Raw genomic sequence first — 18905 nt, forward strand, 5'->3', positions numbered from 1 at the left:
CCACTATCATCCCTTATTTCACTCTCTGAAGAAGAAACCAGACTGTCTGACGGACACACTCCCATTATTTAACAATTTCTGCCAAGAGGTGAAGGTTTCAATAAGTCTTGAAAATACATTTAGGAAGATAAAACGTACTTCAATATTAATATAAAAGGTCTATGAATCTCAACTAGATAGAAGAGTACATCTACATGAGAACATGTCATCTTCTGTTCATAGATCATGGATAATTTATCATCTTGCCGGGCCTTACTCTGAGACCGAGAATGAGAACACCTCAGCCTCAGAAACAGAAGTTACTTTCTATTTGTCACATAATTGCATTTAATAAAGGTGACCTGCCTGAGAATACTGACTGCTTGTGGCAGACCACAAAATTATTCAAACTCTAGCAATAATCTGCAGAGTCTCCAAAAGCCCTTTTTTTTTTTTTTTAATGATAGATGCCAGAAAACACTCCTTACTCAACGTCTGTGTTAACAAATTAAGGAGGACAGATCTCTAGGGTCTGAACCTTGATGTTCAACACTAAACAATTTTAGAACTGGTATGCTAGTTTCTTTCTGGAATTGGTCCAAAACCATGTGTTAGGTAATAAATTACTTTGTTATTTTTGGAACAGAGTTTAAATTCTTGAATATCTTTTTTTCTCCCTTGGAAATGGTTAAATTTGTAAAAGCATTTAACTTATAAACAGGCTGAATAGTGAGCTTATTTTATTGAAGGCGTCTGTCATTAGGATAAACCCTCAGGCATGCTCTCTTTGCCAAGTTAGCATGAAACAGCAGGTCTCCCTCCAACAAGACCGGACAAAATACTTCAGCTTTAGGATCTGCAGAGCTGGACAGAACACAGGGCCAAATGGCCAAAAGGAAGCCATATGACATCAAGATCATTCTAAGAAGCTTTGCTTGGGTGGTTCAAGTTTGGTCGTTAAAAAAAAAAAAAAAAAAGAAAAAGAAAAAAATCAGGGGAGCCTGGGTGTCTCAGTCAGTTAAGCATCCAACTGTTTCCGCCCAAGTCATGATCTTCTGGTTGTGGGACTGAGCCCTAAGTCTGTGCTCAGTGTGGAGTCTGCTTCAGATTCTCTCTCTCTCAAATAAATAAATAAACAATATCTCTAAAAAAAAAAAAAATCAGACTCACTAGAGATTCACACACACTTTGGCACCCTTCTATCCTACAACTCTTCTCCACCTCTTTCATCCTCCTACTTGCATTACTGATGTAAAATGAATCCATCGTGACAAATGTTTCAAGGGAAGAACCAAAAGAGCCACACATCAAGTTAACTTGGCAGGTAGGAGAGCTCTGAGGCCATTTAGGGTTCACGAGAAATGCTTTTCGTATGGCGAGTCTAGGAGATATAAACTGGTAGAACTAAAAAAAAAAAAAAGTGCGTGCACTTCAAAGAGATCACTCTTCTGACCTAACCACTCTAGAATTTCTCAGCTGGGTATTCTTAGAAAGAACTGCATCTCCAAGGGACACAGAACATAAAGACTTCTAACTCTGGGAAATGAACTAGGGGTGGTGGAAGGGGAGGAGGGCGGGGGGTGGGGGTGAATGGGTGACGGGCACGGAGGGGGACACTTGACGGGATGAGCACTGGGTGTTATTCTGTATGTTGGTAAATTGAACACCAATAAAAATTAATTTATAAAAAAAAAAAAAAAAAAAAAAGAACTGCATCTCCTCTTGATTAGGTTCACTCAAAGAGGCATGAGAAAACACAGGCCTGGGGGATGTTACAATCAGCTTCTCTTTTGCTCAGTGCTTTACAAATAACATGATTAAAATAAAATAAAATAAAATAAAATAAAATAAAATAAAATAAAAATAAAATAAATTAATTAAAAATTAAAAAATCACAAAATAAAATAAAATAAAAATTAAATAAAAATGAAATAAATCAAAAAATGAATAAAAAATAAAATAAATAAAACAAAAAATAAAATAAAAAATGAAATAAAATAAAAAATTAAATTAAAAAATAAAATAAAAAAATTAAAATAAAAAAATTAAATTGAATTAAAAAATTAAAATAAAATAAAAAATAATAAGATAAAAAATAAAATAAAAATTAAATTAATTTAAAAAATAAAAATAAATAAAATTTAAAAATTAAAATAAAATAAAAAAATTAAATTGAATCAAAAAATCAAAAAAGAATATTGAAATAAATAAAAAATAAAATAAATAAAACAAAAAAAATAAAAAGGTAAATAAAATAAAATAACAGTTATTCCCCCCGCCCCCCCAGCTGTGGGGATGTCCTGCAAAAAGTGGCAACACTAGGGCGATTTTCAGGCCTGTGTCCCCACATTGTAACTTAGCACTTCGAGCTTAACGCTGCCTTTACCGCGCATCCCAGCTTCTCCATGTCCTCGTTTACCTGCCCAGGTTCCTACACACACCTAAGGCTGGAACATGGCACATGGGACATCCCACCGGACTGCTCTCCTCTCTTTCAACTGATCAAAAAAAAAAAAAGAACACAACACAATTGCATAGAAAAAAAAAAAAAAGACACATTCGCCAATTTTTAGGATCTAAATGATCAATGACGGAGCCCATGTCCCTGAGGACTAAGCTCCAGTTGCAGAGCCGGACCCGTGGCTGACAGCGGCATCTCGCGATAACACGCGTCCTAAGGGGGGACGCTCCCCCCTTCCTCCTCTCCACGCTGGGCCCCGGGGGCAGGGATGCGGGCGCGGGTATCCCACACTCACCCGCCCGGCACAATCAAAGTAGCTTTCGGCCAGGGATTTGTTAAAATCGGCGTACGGGTTCGGGAAGGCCCTTTGAGCCATGACGCCGGAGGCGAGCCTGCAGAGCGGAGGGAAGGACGCGGCGGGGCACAGGCCGGGGCCTCGGCGGAGCAGCGCGCGGGCGGGGAGGCTCGGACCCAGGGCCCACGGCGGCGCGGCTGCCGGGAAGCTGCACCTCCGCGAGCAGGCCGCCAGGGCCCAGCGCGCGCCGCGGCACAGGGACCCCGTGCGGCGCCCTCGGCTCTGCTCTCCGGACGCGGAGCAGCGAGCCGCCCGCACGCCCGGCCACGCCTCGGCCTCTCACGCAGCGGCCTCGGACGCCGGCAGCCGCGACGCTTTCACCGCCCACTTCCTGCCAGCCGGACCAATCAGGAGCGTCCACACCCCGGAGCCCCGCCCCCTTCTCGTGTACAGTTTGTTAAAGAGACAGTAGCGTGCTGTCGAAAGGGTTGGCCCGGGTGCTTCCTCCGGGGGGCGGGGGCGGGGCGGGGGCGGGGATGGGTGTCCGTGCCGAGTATTCCCGTGCCTTTCTTCTCTTTTATTTATTTATTTTTTATTTTTTTAAAAAAGAAAAACTAATTCAAGTGCAGACGATTCATTTTATTAAAAAAAAAACTAATTCAAGTGCAGATGATTCATAAGAACTAGGAATTTATCTGGAGAACAACAACAACAACAACAAAGGCTGCTTTGGGGTCTGAACATATTCCTATTTCTACTGCTCGGACTGAATAAAATCGGGGAGGATGATGTGTCTGCAGAGACCTTCCAGACTTTGTCTTTTGCTTCCGAAAAAGCAAAAGGGAAGAAAATAAACAAAACACCATTGCCACCATTAGCAGCTTGGAGGACAAAAAGCAAAAACAAAAACAGAGTATATTGAAGAGCTGCGTCCTGGGTCCCTTGGAGACAGTGATGACAATTCGCCCTCCAGGGCCCAAAGGCCGAGCTGTGAATGGCCGAGGGACCAGCTATCAAAGGGCAACCGAAACTTCAAGGAAAATGCATGAAAACACAAGACTCAAGTAGTCGGATCTGCTCCTTGGCCTCAGGTGGACCCTGATGCCGTGTCTACCTGAATCCTTGGCTACCTGATCATGGACCTGGAGTGACCAAGTCCCACAGAGCAGGATATCCGCAACATTGAAGTTCAATGTTTAACAGTCTCCAGTATCTGAAAATCAGTCCTTTCCTTAACAATTAAATCCCACCGGGTACATATTAATCCCAGCCTGTAGCTGAGAGAATCCTGGAATGCAGTTAAAAAAGAGTTACTGTCTCTACTCTTTTTCCTTCCTCTTGTTTCAGTGGAGGACTCAGGGCATCAAGCATGGAATTCCCGGAGCACTCGGTTGGTTAAGCAGCTGCCTTCGGCTTAGGTCATGACCTCAGGGTCCTGGGATGGAGGCCCGGGTAGGCCTTCCTGCTCAGCCGGACCCGCTTACCCACTCCTGCTATCTCTGTCACTATTTCTATCTCTCTCTCAAATAAATAAGTGAAATCTTAAAACAACAAAAACAACAACAAGAAAACCCCATTCAAGTGGTGAAGCTCAATCCCCACCTCCACCCCCATCTTGGTCTGATATTGTCCCTTTGTGGCTGCCCTCTCACAGTCTACATCTGACTCCCCCCCCCCTTGCTTTTTTTCCTAAACTATTGCCTTCTAAGACATTTGTTAGCGCTTTCACCCAATTCATGAAGATTTAGTAGAGGCCCTCAGTGAATCTCCGATTGGTACTCTTCCCATTTTAATAGATGGATGTGTGGTAGAGCAACTCATAAGAAAGAAGAGGAAAAGGACTGAGAGGCATTTTATCAATTAATTTTCTTTAATTATTAATGGCTTACTATCAGTTTATCTCGTTCGCAGTCTTTATGAGCAATTAGCATCAGTGCCGCATTTAAGTAGATTAATGACTACTAGAGGGAGAGAGGCAACCAAGACAGTAGATTGTGCTTGAGCAGAAATAAAAGACAAACGGAAGGGGGAAGATGGAAAAAGAGTAAGTAGAAGAGTAAGATGGAAAGAAGAAAGGAGCATCTTGAAGGAAAGGAGCATTCTTTGATCTTCCGGTCAGCTTGCAAGGCAGCCTCCCAAGGATCTTAGAAGGTAAATGGAAAATGCAATGAAAAAGTGTAAGGGTTTTTGCTCTCAGCACTATTGATTGTTGGAAAGGGATGTTTCTTTGCTGGGGGAGCCCATTCCGTCCATTAGAGTGTGTTTAGTAGCATCCCCAGCCCCTGCCCACTGAATGCCAGTAGCACCCAACTCCCATGTGGTGATGACCAAAGATGTTTGCAGATGTTGCCAAATGCCAAATATCCCTTGTGGCGAGGAGGAGGGCAACAAATTGCCCCTGGCTTGTGAACATTGAGATATAGCGTGACCAACAACTTTTAGTAAGATTAGGCAACTGTCTAATTAATTCCAGTGTCCTCCTCGTTGAAGATTTGGTTTGCTCGAATAATGTGCAGAAAGAAATTCAGGAGGAACCCGGGGAAGGAGGTTTTTGTTGTATGGGCGTCTGTATTTAAATCTCCGCTGCAGAAATGAACTAATTATACTCCTCGGTTTTTTGTATAACATTATCGGTGTATGCAAGACCTTATTCTATTTTAATTTTTCTCTTAATGCCCAGTTCCCACCCAGTCTTCTCCTCCAGAAGGCAATCACCACAATATGTTTAATTTATAGATCTTTGGAAAATATATCATGAATACTTGTAATAAGTGGAACAGTGCTACAAATACTCCACAGCTTGTGACCTAGATCTGTGTTGCTCTGCGTACAGTTGGTTGTTCTAGTTAATGTGTAATATTTTCATAGTAGACCTCCACCTCATTTTACTTATCCCCCCCCCCCCCCCCCGAGGATGGACATTGTTTCTCACTTCCACATCACAAATAACCAGCCAGGTATAGCCAGGCACATGTTTTCAGAAGGATCTGGATGTGAGTATTCCTGAGATGAACACTGCAGGCCGCCCTCATCTGCCATTTGGCTTTCCGCACTTTCGGTTCCCCCGTAGTCAGCCTTGCTCTGGACGCAGAGGGTCCTCCTTGTGAGGAATCATCAGAAGGTCATTAATAGCCTAACTCTACCTCACGATGTCTGCATCGTTCTCACCTCATCTCACCACAGGGGCCTTTTGTCATCTCACATCATCACAAGAAGAGGGAGCGTCAGTACAATATAATACAAGAAAAGATTTTGATGTAGAGAAACCACAATCACATAACTTTGATTATTATATTTTTATAACTCCTCTATTATTAGTTACTGCTGTTAACCTCTTACTGTGCTTAAGTTATAAATGAAACTTGATCTAGTATATGCCTAGGGAAAAAAAAATATGTAATATATGTAGGATTCGGAGCTACCTGTGGTTTGAGGCATCCACCGGGGATCTCGGAACGAATCTTCCACAGGTAAGGGTGGACTACTGTACCCAAAAGTAGATTGCTGTATCAAAGGACATCTTATCTTTGGTTTCCCTTGTCCCTTTAGAATGCTTTCCAGAACTATTGGACTAGTTTATTTTCCCTCCAATAGTATCTAATCGTTTCTGTCATTCCCATGTCCTCTCCAACACTGGTTATTATCTAATGTTCTAGTTTTCACAGTTCTAATGGGCAACGTGGAAATATCATTGATGGTTAAACTTTCAGTATTTTTGTTGCTGAGGATGTTGAGCTTTGCTTGTTAGACATCTGGCCTTTCTCTGAGATTTACTGGCTCATAAACTTTGGCCATTTTTCTATCGGGTATTGCGTTATTTTCTTGTTGATTTGCAGGAGTTGTTTTTGTTTTTTGTCTGTGCGTGGGGGGAGCAAGTTATTATAGATATTAATCTTTTTCTGCTTTATATGTTGCAGAATCTCTTCTGGTCTCTTAGCTTATTCGAGGGTATCCTTCCTTGTACCATAATTCTTCATTTTAATGCAGTTAAACTCATCCAACTTTGCCATTGTCATTTGAGGATTTAGCTTCATGTCCAAAAAGTCTTTATCTACTCCTAGGCTGCAAAGATGGCTCTCTGCATTTTATTTTTTCATCTTTTTAAGTTTACATTTAGGTCTGTAGCCTCTTTGGAGTTTGAATATAGCATAAGGCATGGATCCAGACTTATTTTGGGGAGGGTACAGAATTGTTTTGAAGGTTCAGATATAGTCAAAGTATGAGCAAGTTCTCTCTTTGTTAGTCAGAAGAACCCATAGATCTGAAATACTAGAAATCATGTAGAACCCATTTCTTTTGTTTTGTTTCGTTTTGTTAGAGAAGCAACCCAAAGAATTTCTCCTTAGTTCTGGCTCAAAAGAAAAACACTTGACGTAGACATACTTGTATTAGTCTTCTAGGGCTGTCATAACAAAGGATCACCAGATTGGGTGGCTTAAACGACAGAAGTTGATTGTCTCACAGTTCTGGAGGTTGGATATCTGAGATACAGGTGCTGGCAGGGTTGATTTCTTCTTCTTCTTTTTAGATTTTATTTATTTTTTCATGAGAGACACAGAGAAAGAAGCAGAGAGACATATGCAGAGGGAGAAGCAAGCTCCTTGCAGGGAGCTGATGTGGGACTCGATCCCCAGACCTTGGGATCATGTCCTGGGCCGAAGGCAAACACTCAACTGCTGAGCCATCCAGGCTTATTAGGGTTGATTTCTTCTGAAGCCTGTCTCTTTAGCTTGCACATGGCTGTCTTCTCCCTGTGTCTTTGCGTGATCTCTGTGTGTCTGTTTCCTAATCTCTTCTTGTAAGGACACCAGTCATAATGGATTATTACCCACCAGAATGACCTCATTTCACCTTAACTACATTCTTGAAGAACCCATATCTCCAAGTATAGCCACACGCTGAGGTTCTGGCAGTTAGGCCTTCAACATACGCATGTATGGGAGGGGGGCACAATTCTGCCCATAACAGTACTATTTTCATCTGTGGCTATGGTGGCTGAACACATTTATGGTTAATAGAGTTTTGATTGTTGATGATTTTTCAAGGCCCATTCCATTTTTTTATAAATTTAGAATAATTTTTTTTTTGGAAAAAAATATTAGAGTTTTACTTCTTTCATTTTGTAAATGTACCTTGTGTAAACTCTCAGGAAATACTCATTGTATTATTGCTTTTAGAACAGAATACCTCTAGAAATCTGGTAAGGTCTATGTTAAACTGAGAAAATGGGTATGATCTGAGAGCTCTTTAGTTTTGTTCTGATATCTTAGTTTCAAAATGTTACAGTGTGTACTAGTTACAAAGAAGGTCAGAAGCATAATCAGTGAAATATGTTTATTTTTCTCTTCATTTCATCTTATTGTTTTTCCCTCCCTCAGTGTGTTATCCTTGTCTGTAAGATCCTCATTGGTCATGGCACATCTGTATTCCAGCTTGTGGGAAGGTCGGTTAAACACAGGGGTGCACTTGCCTCAGCCCTAGGCCTGGAAGTGGAAACCATCACTTCTACATTATTCCACTGATGAGGATTTAGTCACTTTGGCATGCCTAGCTGTCCAGAAGGCTGTGAAATCAAGTCTTTTGCTTCTGCTGAGTGTCCAGCCACAAAGAAAGGAGGAGGAGGACTGATTTTGGTGGCCAGTTTGTGGCTCCAGTGCATAATGGCAGTCTAGTAACTGCTACTATGTGTCTGCTATCAAAGGGGCAACAGCTTATCTTTCTGTTGATGTTACCTTTCCCTCTGACCTCCTAGCAACTACACCTTCTGTTTCCTCCCAGAATTTCCCTAGAGCTTTCTTGGCAACTAGGTCATTGAGAGAGAAGGTCTCTCTTTTTTCTATAATCTATAGTCTTTTTTTGATAGTCTGTTTTTTTATAGTCTCTCTCTTTTTACTCTTCTTCTTTTTTAAAAGATTTTATTTATTTATTCATGAGAGACATAGAGAGAGGTGGAGACCTAGGCAGAGGGAGAAGCAGGCCCCCCACTGCAGCAAGCCCGATGCAGAACTTGATCCCAGGACCCTGGAATCATGACCTGAGCCAAAATGAGATGCTTAACCACTGAGCCACCCAGATGCCCCTCTGTCTCTTTTTTCTAGAAAATTCTCCCCCTTCACAAAGCAAAACATACACACAAAATTAGGCATATAGCTGTTACTTTTTCCACTTTTCTCCTTAGTATTGCATGTGTTGTGGAGAGTACCCTATTTCCTTTCCAGCCCAAAGAAGCATAAAGGAAGAGTTATCTAAGCTTGAGTTTAAAAGCACCATGCTGTTGGTTTAACATCCAGCTGGGACTTTTTAATACTGAAGCAATTTTCTATTTCATTCATAGTGGAGAATTCATGGATTGACAGGAGCTATTGCCAGTGAAGGAAACAAGAGCATAAACACACACACACACACACACACACACACACACACCCTACACACTACGGTACACTTTTAATTTTCCAGAGATAGTATTTCCTATGGTGCTGGCAACATTTCCTCCCTCCCTTGTCAGGACCGTTATTAGTGTGCTGACAGATTCTTTTCTCTAAATGTACCTGCTGGGCAAGAGCCTCTTTCATGTGAAACACAGGTATGCTGGGGTTTTCTTAGGAGATTAAAGACTGTGAGTACAGAAAGTTGGTAAAAAGTGTACAGACATTTAAACTGTCTTTTCCTCTCTGTACTTAATGTTTGAGAAGGGATCTTGATCAACTCTGTTAGCACACATCTTTACAAGCAAAATGAAAAACAGGATTTGTCCTCTGTTGTTGGACGTATGTACCTACATTGCATTGTTAAAATACATAGGTCTCCATTTCTCTATATGCTTAAAATGTATAATGAAGGTAGAAATGGAAAGCGTCCCTTACCAGAGCAACCTTCTTGCAGCAATGAATCATTAATCAGGAGGGTTACATTTTCTTCCACCCCCAGTCAACCATATAAAACTCACCTATGGAATGGAGACGATGTATTGCCAAAGCCCCATAAAATATTGTCACATTTTGAGGTGTTTTTTTGGCATATCGGGCAGTCCTACTTCCTGGCAGGGGAAAGTCACCAACAGAGAGACACTGTGGCTCATATAGTCTCTCTTTTAAGCTTCAGAATTGCCTCGCAGCAGGTCCTTTTCAGTTATTTAAAAGAGAAACTTCAAAATTTTCTGACTTGCCCGGTAGCCACGTTTTTTGTACTTCTTTTTTCCCTTTCTATTTGCCACGAGAGACAAGAGTTCAAATGCACAGGCGAGTAACTATGTGAGAAGTTTAGTTTATAATAAGAGGTGGGCAAAGCTGCTCCTATGGAGCACTATGAATTCAGCACTGTAACTTAGATCTGGAAGGAAACTTCAAGAATTCAGCTACTGCCATGTAGGATCATCTGGAAGGGATCACACAACAGGTCAGCCTGTGACCCTGGTACCAATGGAAGGGGCTGCGACAGGGTCTATAGCTGTAGGGAGGAGCTGGCTCCTTTGCTATCCTCCCAACCCCTGGGTTGAGCCTTGAATTTGAGTCCAGGGCTGTTCTCGAGGTCAGCTGAGAAAGCAAGGATCAGATTCTCAGGCTGAATTTTCTGCCCTCTGAGGGACAGGACTTGGAGTCCAAGAAGCTATACAAAACTTTTTCCCTGGGTAACTTCAAGTTCTTGAGCAGTAATTCTGATATGCCACTGTGGGGGCTTACTAACAATACAGATTTTCAGACTTCACTACTGGAGATTATGATTCAGGAGGTTCAGGTTCAATCTGCATTTTAAAATCTCTATATATGATTGTCTTTCTGACCAAAGTTTGAAAAATAGCTGAGAGAGAGAGAGAGAGAGAGAGAGAGAGAGAGAGAGTCTTGAATACAAAAACTATGGTGCTAAATGGTAACAAGTACACTCTGTGAGTACCATGGCCTCCAGTTTATGTCTGACTCATCATAGCCCTAAGTGTTTCCTGGCTACTGTAAAAAAAAAAAAAAACAAAACAAAAGAAAAAGAGAAAAGAAAGGAAAGAGAAATGTCCATTTACTCTAACCTGTCACAACCTCTACTTAATATCCTCATAACTTCTAGTAGTGCTTTCTTAGAGCTAACCTAAATATCTCTCAACCAGAAGTTTAAACGTGTTTAGAGCAAGGTGGAGAACAACTAGTCAGAACAAGTCTTTTTACCTTTTGAAACTTTAATCTGCTTTCCTTCAGGCAGAATAATTCCACTTTACACCTTCTCATCATGGGGCCTAACTCAGAGCCTTTAGTAAAGCCTTGACCATCACTCCAGGGGCCAGGCAGGGTAGTGCTGAGGGTTGCCTTTTCATCTTCTAAACAGTGTCTTTGGGATCCCTGGGTGGTTCAGCAGTTTGAGGCCTGCCCTCAGCCCAGGGCGTGATCCGGGAGACCCCGGATCGAGTCCCGCGTCGGGCTCCCTGCATGGAGCCTGCTTCTTCCTCTGCCTGTGTCTCTGCCTCTCTCTCTCTATATGTGTGTCCCTCATGAATAACTAAATAAAATCTTTAAAAAAATAAAAAAATAAATTAAAAAATAAACAGTGTCTTTGAAGAGCATCAAATGACTGGCTATTTTGAGGAGTACAAGAGCCTAGTCCCATTGATTCAATCTGGGATCTCTCTGAAGGGGCATCCTAGACCCAAAACTGCCCATGCCATAGGTCGGGTCCTCTGTGGCAACTGCGTTGTGATCGGCTTCTCCAATGGCTTGGGCTGCCCCTTCTCCTTCACCGCCCTCATCCTTGAGGGTACTCAGCAATAATCTCCTACATGCAGCCTCTCTCTTGGGTCAGTTTTAAGGAGCCAGGCTTAAGTAGGACCTATGACTGTCTTCACTTGCTTTCATCCTTCCTCTGTAAATGAATCCTACACTATATATACACACACACAAAGCACATTGAAGCTCATCTTGCCTCTACCAGCAATTTCTGGAAATGAAGCTTAATTTAAGTATATTCTTAACTTCCTACCCTCTCATGGGCTTAAAGAATCTATACGTTGCTTTCTCAGAGGATCTACTGAATGACACGCCACTCTGCATGCCTTTCATGTGGCTCTAGCTGTAGTGTTCCCCCTTCCCTGCTAGCTTATGGTCACTTTTTTCTTCCCCTCTGCCCTTAGCCATTTAGATATTCAGCAGGAGGATTTGTACTCTGGTGTCTTACAAGTAGTTGAAACAAATGATAGGTGGATCCTGCTATATAACAGATTCAATTTGAGTCATCTGAATGTTGTGGCAGCTCCATAATTATACATGGGAGTGGTTCAGGCAGCTGTCTCATGGGGTGGGACGCAGAATGGGATTGTCTGAACCTGCATTTGCAAAACACTTCACATAAGAAAGAAAAAGCATCAGTTGTGCATATTAAGTTATGAGGTTGGTGGAAATTGTGCTGTGTTCCAACAAGCCACCTCTTGGCACTGGCATTCTTTGACTAACTTGCCGTCTTTGGGTTTAAGCTCATCTTGGGTGTTGTTTAGTACATTGTGAGTCTAGCCCACCACCCCCTCACCCCCAGTCCCTTTTAAAGCTAAGTCTGATTTCCCTTTTTTTTTTTTTTAAGTTTTCTTTCCTCCACAGTTTGTCTTTCTTCATTCAAGAGTTTGGATAGTAAATTTACCTTTACACATGTTTGTGCTCACAGCTATACGTATCAATTTGTAAAAAGCCAAATGGAGAACAGTTTAGCATCAGTGAAATGTCAGGAAAATGCCCAGAAGGCACCAATGCAATACTGGAGTTTCAAATTTTGAGAATGGAATTAGGCCACTAAATCAGTTTTCCTGCCTATGTCAGGGACCTTAGGGATATGTCCTAGTTCTTTAAAAAAAAAAAAAAAGGGCATCTGAACCTCACTCAGTATAACTCACAGGTCTTTGTTGGGGACTTGTGGGAAACCTGTGGACTTGAAACTAATTGAATCTACATTGAAATGGCCTTTTCCTTTCTTTATTAAATATCTGATTTGCTCTACAACCTTTTTCTTTGACTTGCTTGCATTATTCTTTTTTAGCTGCACAAATTGGCTATTCTCCAAGGTTGAAAGGGAAGAAAGAAAAAGAAAAGAAAAGATCAGGACTGAATTATGCTGTTTGTTAGATCATGAGTATAACTTTCCCCTTTGTGTTAGAGGAAAGGACACACCTCCTCTGATTTAGTGGGGAGATGAGCCAGTTGTCAGTGTAAAGTATTATTATAATGTTTCCAGTGCCATAGTTAGAGCAAAAACATCCTTTCTGTTTGAAAAGTGAGGAAGGATGGCAACATATGTCTGGGCTCATCATTATCATTCAGACCCATACCATGAAAACTCTGTCTCTGATTGCAGGCTGAATTTGCTCATGACCACATTTATTTTCCAGGGCTTGACAGACTGTGGTTTTCTAACCATCTTCTTATTAGCATGCTGTCGGTTCTCTCTATCTATTCCTCCTGCACCTGCTGTGGTAGTGATTGTTTTGTGTGTATAGGTACCATTGCCTTGAGAGATTAAGGGTGCATTGTGAGCAGAACTAAACCAATGGATTTATCAGTGTACAAATTCCGCCCAGTTTTTTGAACAATAACTGAAGCTTTTCTCTTTGGAAAGTAATATTTCTCTTTGGGATTTCTGGGTTTAAAACACATTTACAACTGTACTTGTATCCCCTTTCCGACTCCATTATGCCTTTAATTTTTAATTTATTTCTCAAAAAGATTTTATTTACTTATTTGATAGAGAGAGAGAGTGAGCAAAAGCATGAGCTGAGGGGAGAGGCAGAAGGAGAGGGAGAAGCAGGCTCTCCGCTGAGCAAGGAAACCAATTCCTGACTCAATCCCAAAACCCTGGGATCAGGACCTGAGCAGAAGGAAGACACTTAATTGACTGAGCCACCCAGGCACCCTTGCCTTTTTACTTATAATCACATCTCATAGCCAGAGAAGTGGTAGAAAGGTTTATTTTTATATCTATAGGGAAAAAAAGTTTTACTTTTTTTCCCAAGTAAGGTTACTGAGATTTTTCTAACAAATATAAGGGATCAGTGGACTGCAGATTCATACTTTTCATGTGTACTTTACTTTTGTACACATCTGGGAAATTAAAGTTGCAATAGATTATTAAGGATTATTGCAATTTGTTCATTGGGGAGCTTAGTAAGAAAATTACTTACTATTTTAACATTTGAAAAATTATTTGGTCTACACTGCAAATTTATAGATGGTGAGAAAGCTTATCTCTAAGGTCCAGAACAGGGCAAACAGCCTTGAAGAAGGAAAGCTTTGATTACCTTTTAGGACTGAAGAGTATATATCCCAGGGTTAAAGAGGAAAGGGGTTTTCCCTTTTGTCTCCCAGCACCTACCCTTAGTTTGCTTTGAAGAATGAGATGTTTAACTGCTGCTGATTTTGTTTCGAATTTCTGGCTAGACAGCTTTTTAGAGGATGGATTAAATCTCTTGGGTACGGTATAGGCAGAGGTGTGTTGTCACTGGTTTATTCCCCGATGCATCTCAGGAATGAATGCTTTCCTCTCTGCATATTGACTTTACACCAGTGGAGAAACCCAGAAACAGGGCTGCTCCACTTTCATGTGTGCATGAGAGAAAAACATCCTTCCCTGGTATATCTATCAACTAACACTTTGACATTTCTCTTTTGGAGGTCATAGGATCAAGTAAATAAGTATTAGGTAAGGAGCAATCAAAGATAGGGAAATCTAGTTGAAGCCAGAATCATAAAATGGGGAGAGAGAGAACCATAAACCAGTTACAGGACCACCTCAGTTATGCTTGCCTTTCCCCTTGCTATCCTAAGAATGTAAGGAAGCCAGGAAGGCAGGCAGGAAGGAAGGAATGAAAGGAGGGAGGAAAGGAAAGGTGAAGGGGGAGGAAATGAAAGAAGGAAGGAGGAAGAGAAAGAGAATAAGAGAAATTTTACTTTACATTATAGTCTCGCTTCAACTGTTATGAGCACTCTGTCATGTCACCATATAACATTATCAGCATTGTTCTGCTTCCCAGAACACTATTTAGGGAACCTCTTAGAGCTGGAGCCTGGTTGATAGCAGTAATACTCTTGAAAATGATGGAGATATTTGTATGTCTATAGACCTACGTCTGACCCACAAACCGTCCCCAACATACATTATAATTGTGCGTAACCCCTCCTCCTCTCTCCTGCACAGCCATGCTGAGTTTCTCTATGTGGGTTGACGTGACTTTAGTAGATCAATCTCAGCATTGGTTACACGAGAGAATTTTCTGTCTAATACATGAATATGACTTTAATACATAAATCCAGAATTAGATCCCAGGTGATTTTACAATAGCATTTTAATGGCAAGAATTGAACATTTAAAAATGATGCATGTTAACATCAAAATTCACCCACTGCATTCTGAACTCCTGTTCCAGTGGTGGAGTCAAGTGTACTGCAACTGCAGAGAGTTCCCGGATACTTGCAGGAGGTAGTGGGGACATGGGGAAGGTCATTTAGTGGCCTAATTGATGATGACAGGATACATCAAATGTCAGAAGAGAGTCTCTGTCCTTTCATTGGTGAGCTATGACCATGATTGCCCAAAGCTGGATTCCTTAGAAAATTGAAAGTGGGGTGGTTCGATTTTTTTACTATCAAACCACCATCTACAATTTGAGCCTCACAGTACACATGTACACAATTAATTTGTTGGCCTGTTCATGTAATTCTTGAGAAGCTTACTTTACACTTTTTCCTGTGTGTGTGAAATAAGAATGTAGTCTATTGAGCCTTAGCTTGTGAGTCCAATTCTGTTTCTACCTCAGAAGTCCCTTAAGACCACTCCGTGGTCTCTGGATTCCTCATCTACAAGATGCGGAATGTTGTCAATGCAAAGCTGGAAAAAATCCCCTTGAGGGCTGTGATGCTCTGGACTAGGACACTTTCTAATGTTTCCAGGGAGCTAATTTCTGGAAGCCATTAGTCAGTTGATAAACAAATGCTTTTGATGTGAAGGTTTGAATTGTGTATTGGCAGGAATTGTTTGAATAATTGACTTGAATGAGTTTAATTGGTTATAAGGGAGTGCTTTGTTTCTTTGGATGATGTAATTACTGCCTGTGTTGGGTTCCTGCAGGAAGGATTTAAATGCTGGATGATGTATCTCGATTGTACTAGTGTGCATTTGATGTCTCTGGATTTGTTCAGTTCTCCCTGGTGGTCTGAGTGTCCTGTGACAATGGGCAGTTACCATCTTGCTATCACCATCAAGTAACCACGTCTCCGTCAGTTTCCCCATAAAAAAAAAATGTAGGATCACCTCAGCACATCTGTGAACACTGGGGATTGAGGATGCCTCTCTCCTAGAGGAATCTTTTTCTGGGGGCCGTATTCCAGTTGGAAGACCAGGGCTTCCCTCCAGCTTATTATCCTGAAAAATAGTCCCACCATTCCACTCTCTCAGTTCCATCGCCTTAACTTGGCAAGGGCTTCAGTGAAGATGTAAACATGGTGGTAATAAAGCTGGCAAGAGTACAACTGAGTAACCAACGCTGGCAGTAACCAACGCTGTGGGTGGGGAGTGGCTGGTGATCAAAAACCTGGTGGCAGAACTGAAGCCAACACAGTTGACTGTTATGAATTTAAGTTGAGGCCATCCTAATATACCAACTGACAAGAGTTAGGAATTACTCTTCTTCCAGAATTCTCCCTCGATGTTATACCATTTTATGACTATATCACATTCCTCATTTGGAAGTCTCAAAATATATTCTAACCAATACAAGGATTTGATCACTAAAGAGCTTCTAGATGTAGTTGTATGGTTCAATGACCCGCAGCTTTATCTTTTTTTTTCTTTTTTTCTTTTTTTTTTACATATAGAGAAGTAGAAGTTCCAAAAGGTTAAATTAATTGCCATCATCCTCTAGCAAGTCACTATAGAAGTCAGACATAGTACAGCTATCATAATGGGTAGTGGGCAATTTCTTTTCTTTTTTAGGAAATGCAAATGAAAGCCTTTCATAGCACTGAAGTTTGATCATCTGCAGAAAATAACTTTTAATGTGTTTGGATGTGTGTAGAGGATGTGTATAGAAGTGTAGAGGATATCTGCCTTCTTCACCCCACCGTAAAGCCCAGAGGGCCACTTGTCACAAAGAATCTAGTAGAGGATATCTTGTTTCTGGCCTTCCTTGATACAACTTTTAGGATTATATGCTCAGGATAGGTAGTAAGAGAATACGGAAGTCAAATTACCAATAAATATAATAAAAGGAGAGGTTTCTCTGTTTTGGAGTTCTTAAGCTTTTTTGTGTTTTGACTGCCTTGGCTTGTCACTCCTCCTCATAATAATATTTTTAAAATAAAGTACAAAGGATTCGAAGAAAACAAATCACATTGAAATATAGTTATCAAAATAATTTAGAAATTGCACTAGAGTAATATATGTGCTTTTTATTAACACATTAAAAACAGAATCTAGCAGCTGGCTTAACAATCATCATAAATCTGAAGTAATGATATATACGCGATTTCAGTATTTCTGCAAAAACTAAAATAAGAAATAAAAAAATCATTAAATTCCTTTGAATTCTATTTACAGACCCTTGTCTGTGGGTTCAAGATTGTCTTCTTCTGGTGGGTTTTCAAGTCATATTCCATCACTTGCTTGTCTGAGATGGTGTTCAAATAGGTTTTTCAAATAGGAGGCAAACTGGTGGCTTCATTGGAGAATTGTGTGAAGTACAGAAGATTGTAATAAGAACACAGGCTGGGTGAGCTCTAGATCAAATTATAAAGTGGGGTTTGTTTTTGTTTTTGTTTTTGTTATTTTGGTCTCATTTACCAGTTTTTCTACATAATCTTCCTCTAAGTCAGGGCTCAATGCTTTTGAGTGATACGAATAATTCAATTAGATTTAATTGTTAGTGACAATGCTTTCAACTTTACATGGATATTGAGTGTGAATATTTACATAGGGTCTACAGGGAGATGGCACTATTAAATCCAAAGGAATCCATTGCCAACCATGGATTTGAGGGTTCTTTTTCGGGACTTGGATAGATGGGCAAAGGGATATTTTTGTTAGTTACTGATACCTTTCCTTCACCTTATGGTTGACTGTTTCTCCCGCCCACTCATAAGCCAGTGGTAGGTTTTATTTGGCAAACAGAGGAAGTAGTTCTTTTTCACTTTGCTCTTGATTCTACTTATCCTGGCAGTAACATTTCCCTAGGGGCAGGCAAATACTCTTTCAAGTTGAACATCTCATTTGCAGCGCTGTCATTTGAAGTGATAGTCATTTGTAGTTTGTAGAGGAATGATTTCATTCATATGAGTGAACAGATGGGTTAATAAAGCTGTCTGAAGTTGTAACCTGGTTCACAAGCTATTTCAGGGACATCCATCATGGTGTCACAATGCTGGATGCTGAACTACCAATAGTCTATTAGATTATAAGCACCTTGAAAACCAGGGTTAAATCTCACCTAAACCAAGTTTGTATTAACACAGTGTAGAGAGGTATGCTTTCCCTCTAGGCTTTAAGAAATAAAGGTGGTGCAGTGTTTTGTCATGGAGCATAAAGTAAGTATTTAAGCTATGACAATAAATGCATTTTATAAAAAAGAACTAAAAGCAGTTTTGTGCTATTTTCTTCTAAATGTGTTTTCTTTATTTCCTAACTTCTCTATAAAATGGCTTTGTCACCTTGAAAGAAATGATCACATAAATGCAAACACACTTTTTTTTTTAAATTTTGATTTTTTTAATAGATTTATTTTCTAGAGAGAGCACAGAGGGGAGAGGCAGAGGGAGAGAGAGAGAGAGAATCTCACACAGAATTCCCACCGAGTGCAGGGCCCTACAATGTGGGGCTCAATCTCAAGACCCTCAGATCATGACCTAAGCCAAAATCAAGGTGACACTTAACTGACTTGACTGTACCACCCACGTGCCCCACAAATACTCTTTTTAAAGAATTGAGATTCTGTGAGTTTTAGGTGAAAGGATTCTTTTAAATTTGATTTTTGAATTGCGTTTCCAAGCTTTCTTACTTTTTGTAGTGAGTTTAGTTTTGTCTTATGCTTCATCACAGTGGCACTGAGATTTGTTTTGAAGCCACATCAGAAGGAAGATAGGGAAGACAGTGATGAGAGGCTGCTGTTTTGCTGGACCCTTGCTCGGCTCAACTGTCAGAGTGCACATGGCATGACCACTGATG

The 18905-nt window shown here is 40.7% G+C and overlaps 1 protein-coding gene across 1 annotated transcript in view; it reads right to left on the reverse strand.

Annotated features, from left to right (window-relative positions):
• The window catches only part of LANCL1 (LanC like glutathione S-transferase 1), a 37681-nt gene extending 34617 nt beyond the window's left edge, over positions 1-3064 (reverse strand). Inside the window, exon 1 of the mRNA XM_055345570.1 lies at positions 2736-3064. Within this exon, the coding sequence (XP_055201545.1) occupies positions 2736-2816 (81 nt within the window). The 5' untranslated portion in view covers positions 2817-3064. The remainder of the gene's footprint in view (positions 1-2735) is intronic.
• Positions 3065-18905: the final 15841 nt, after the last annotated feature.

The sequence above is a fragment of the Nyctereutes procyonoides genome, unplaced genomic scaffold, assembly GCF_905146905.1.
Source record: "Nyctereutes procyonoides isolate TBG_1078 unplaced genomic scaffold, NYPRO_anot_genome, whole genome shotgun sequence".
Classification (NCBI taxonomy): Eukaryota; Metazoa; Chordata; class Mammalia; order Carnivora; family Canidae; genus Nyctereutes; species Nyctereutes procyonoides.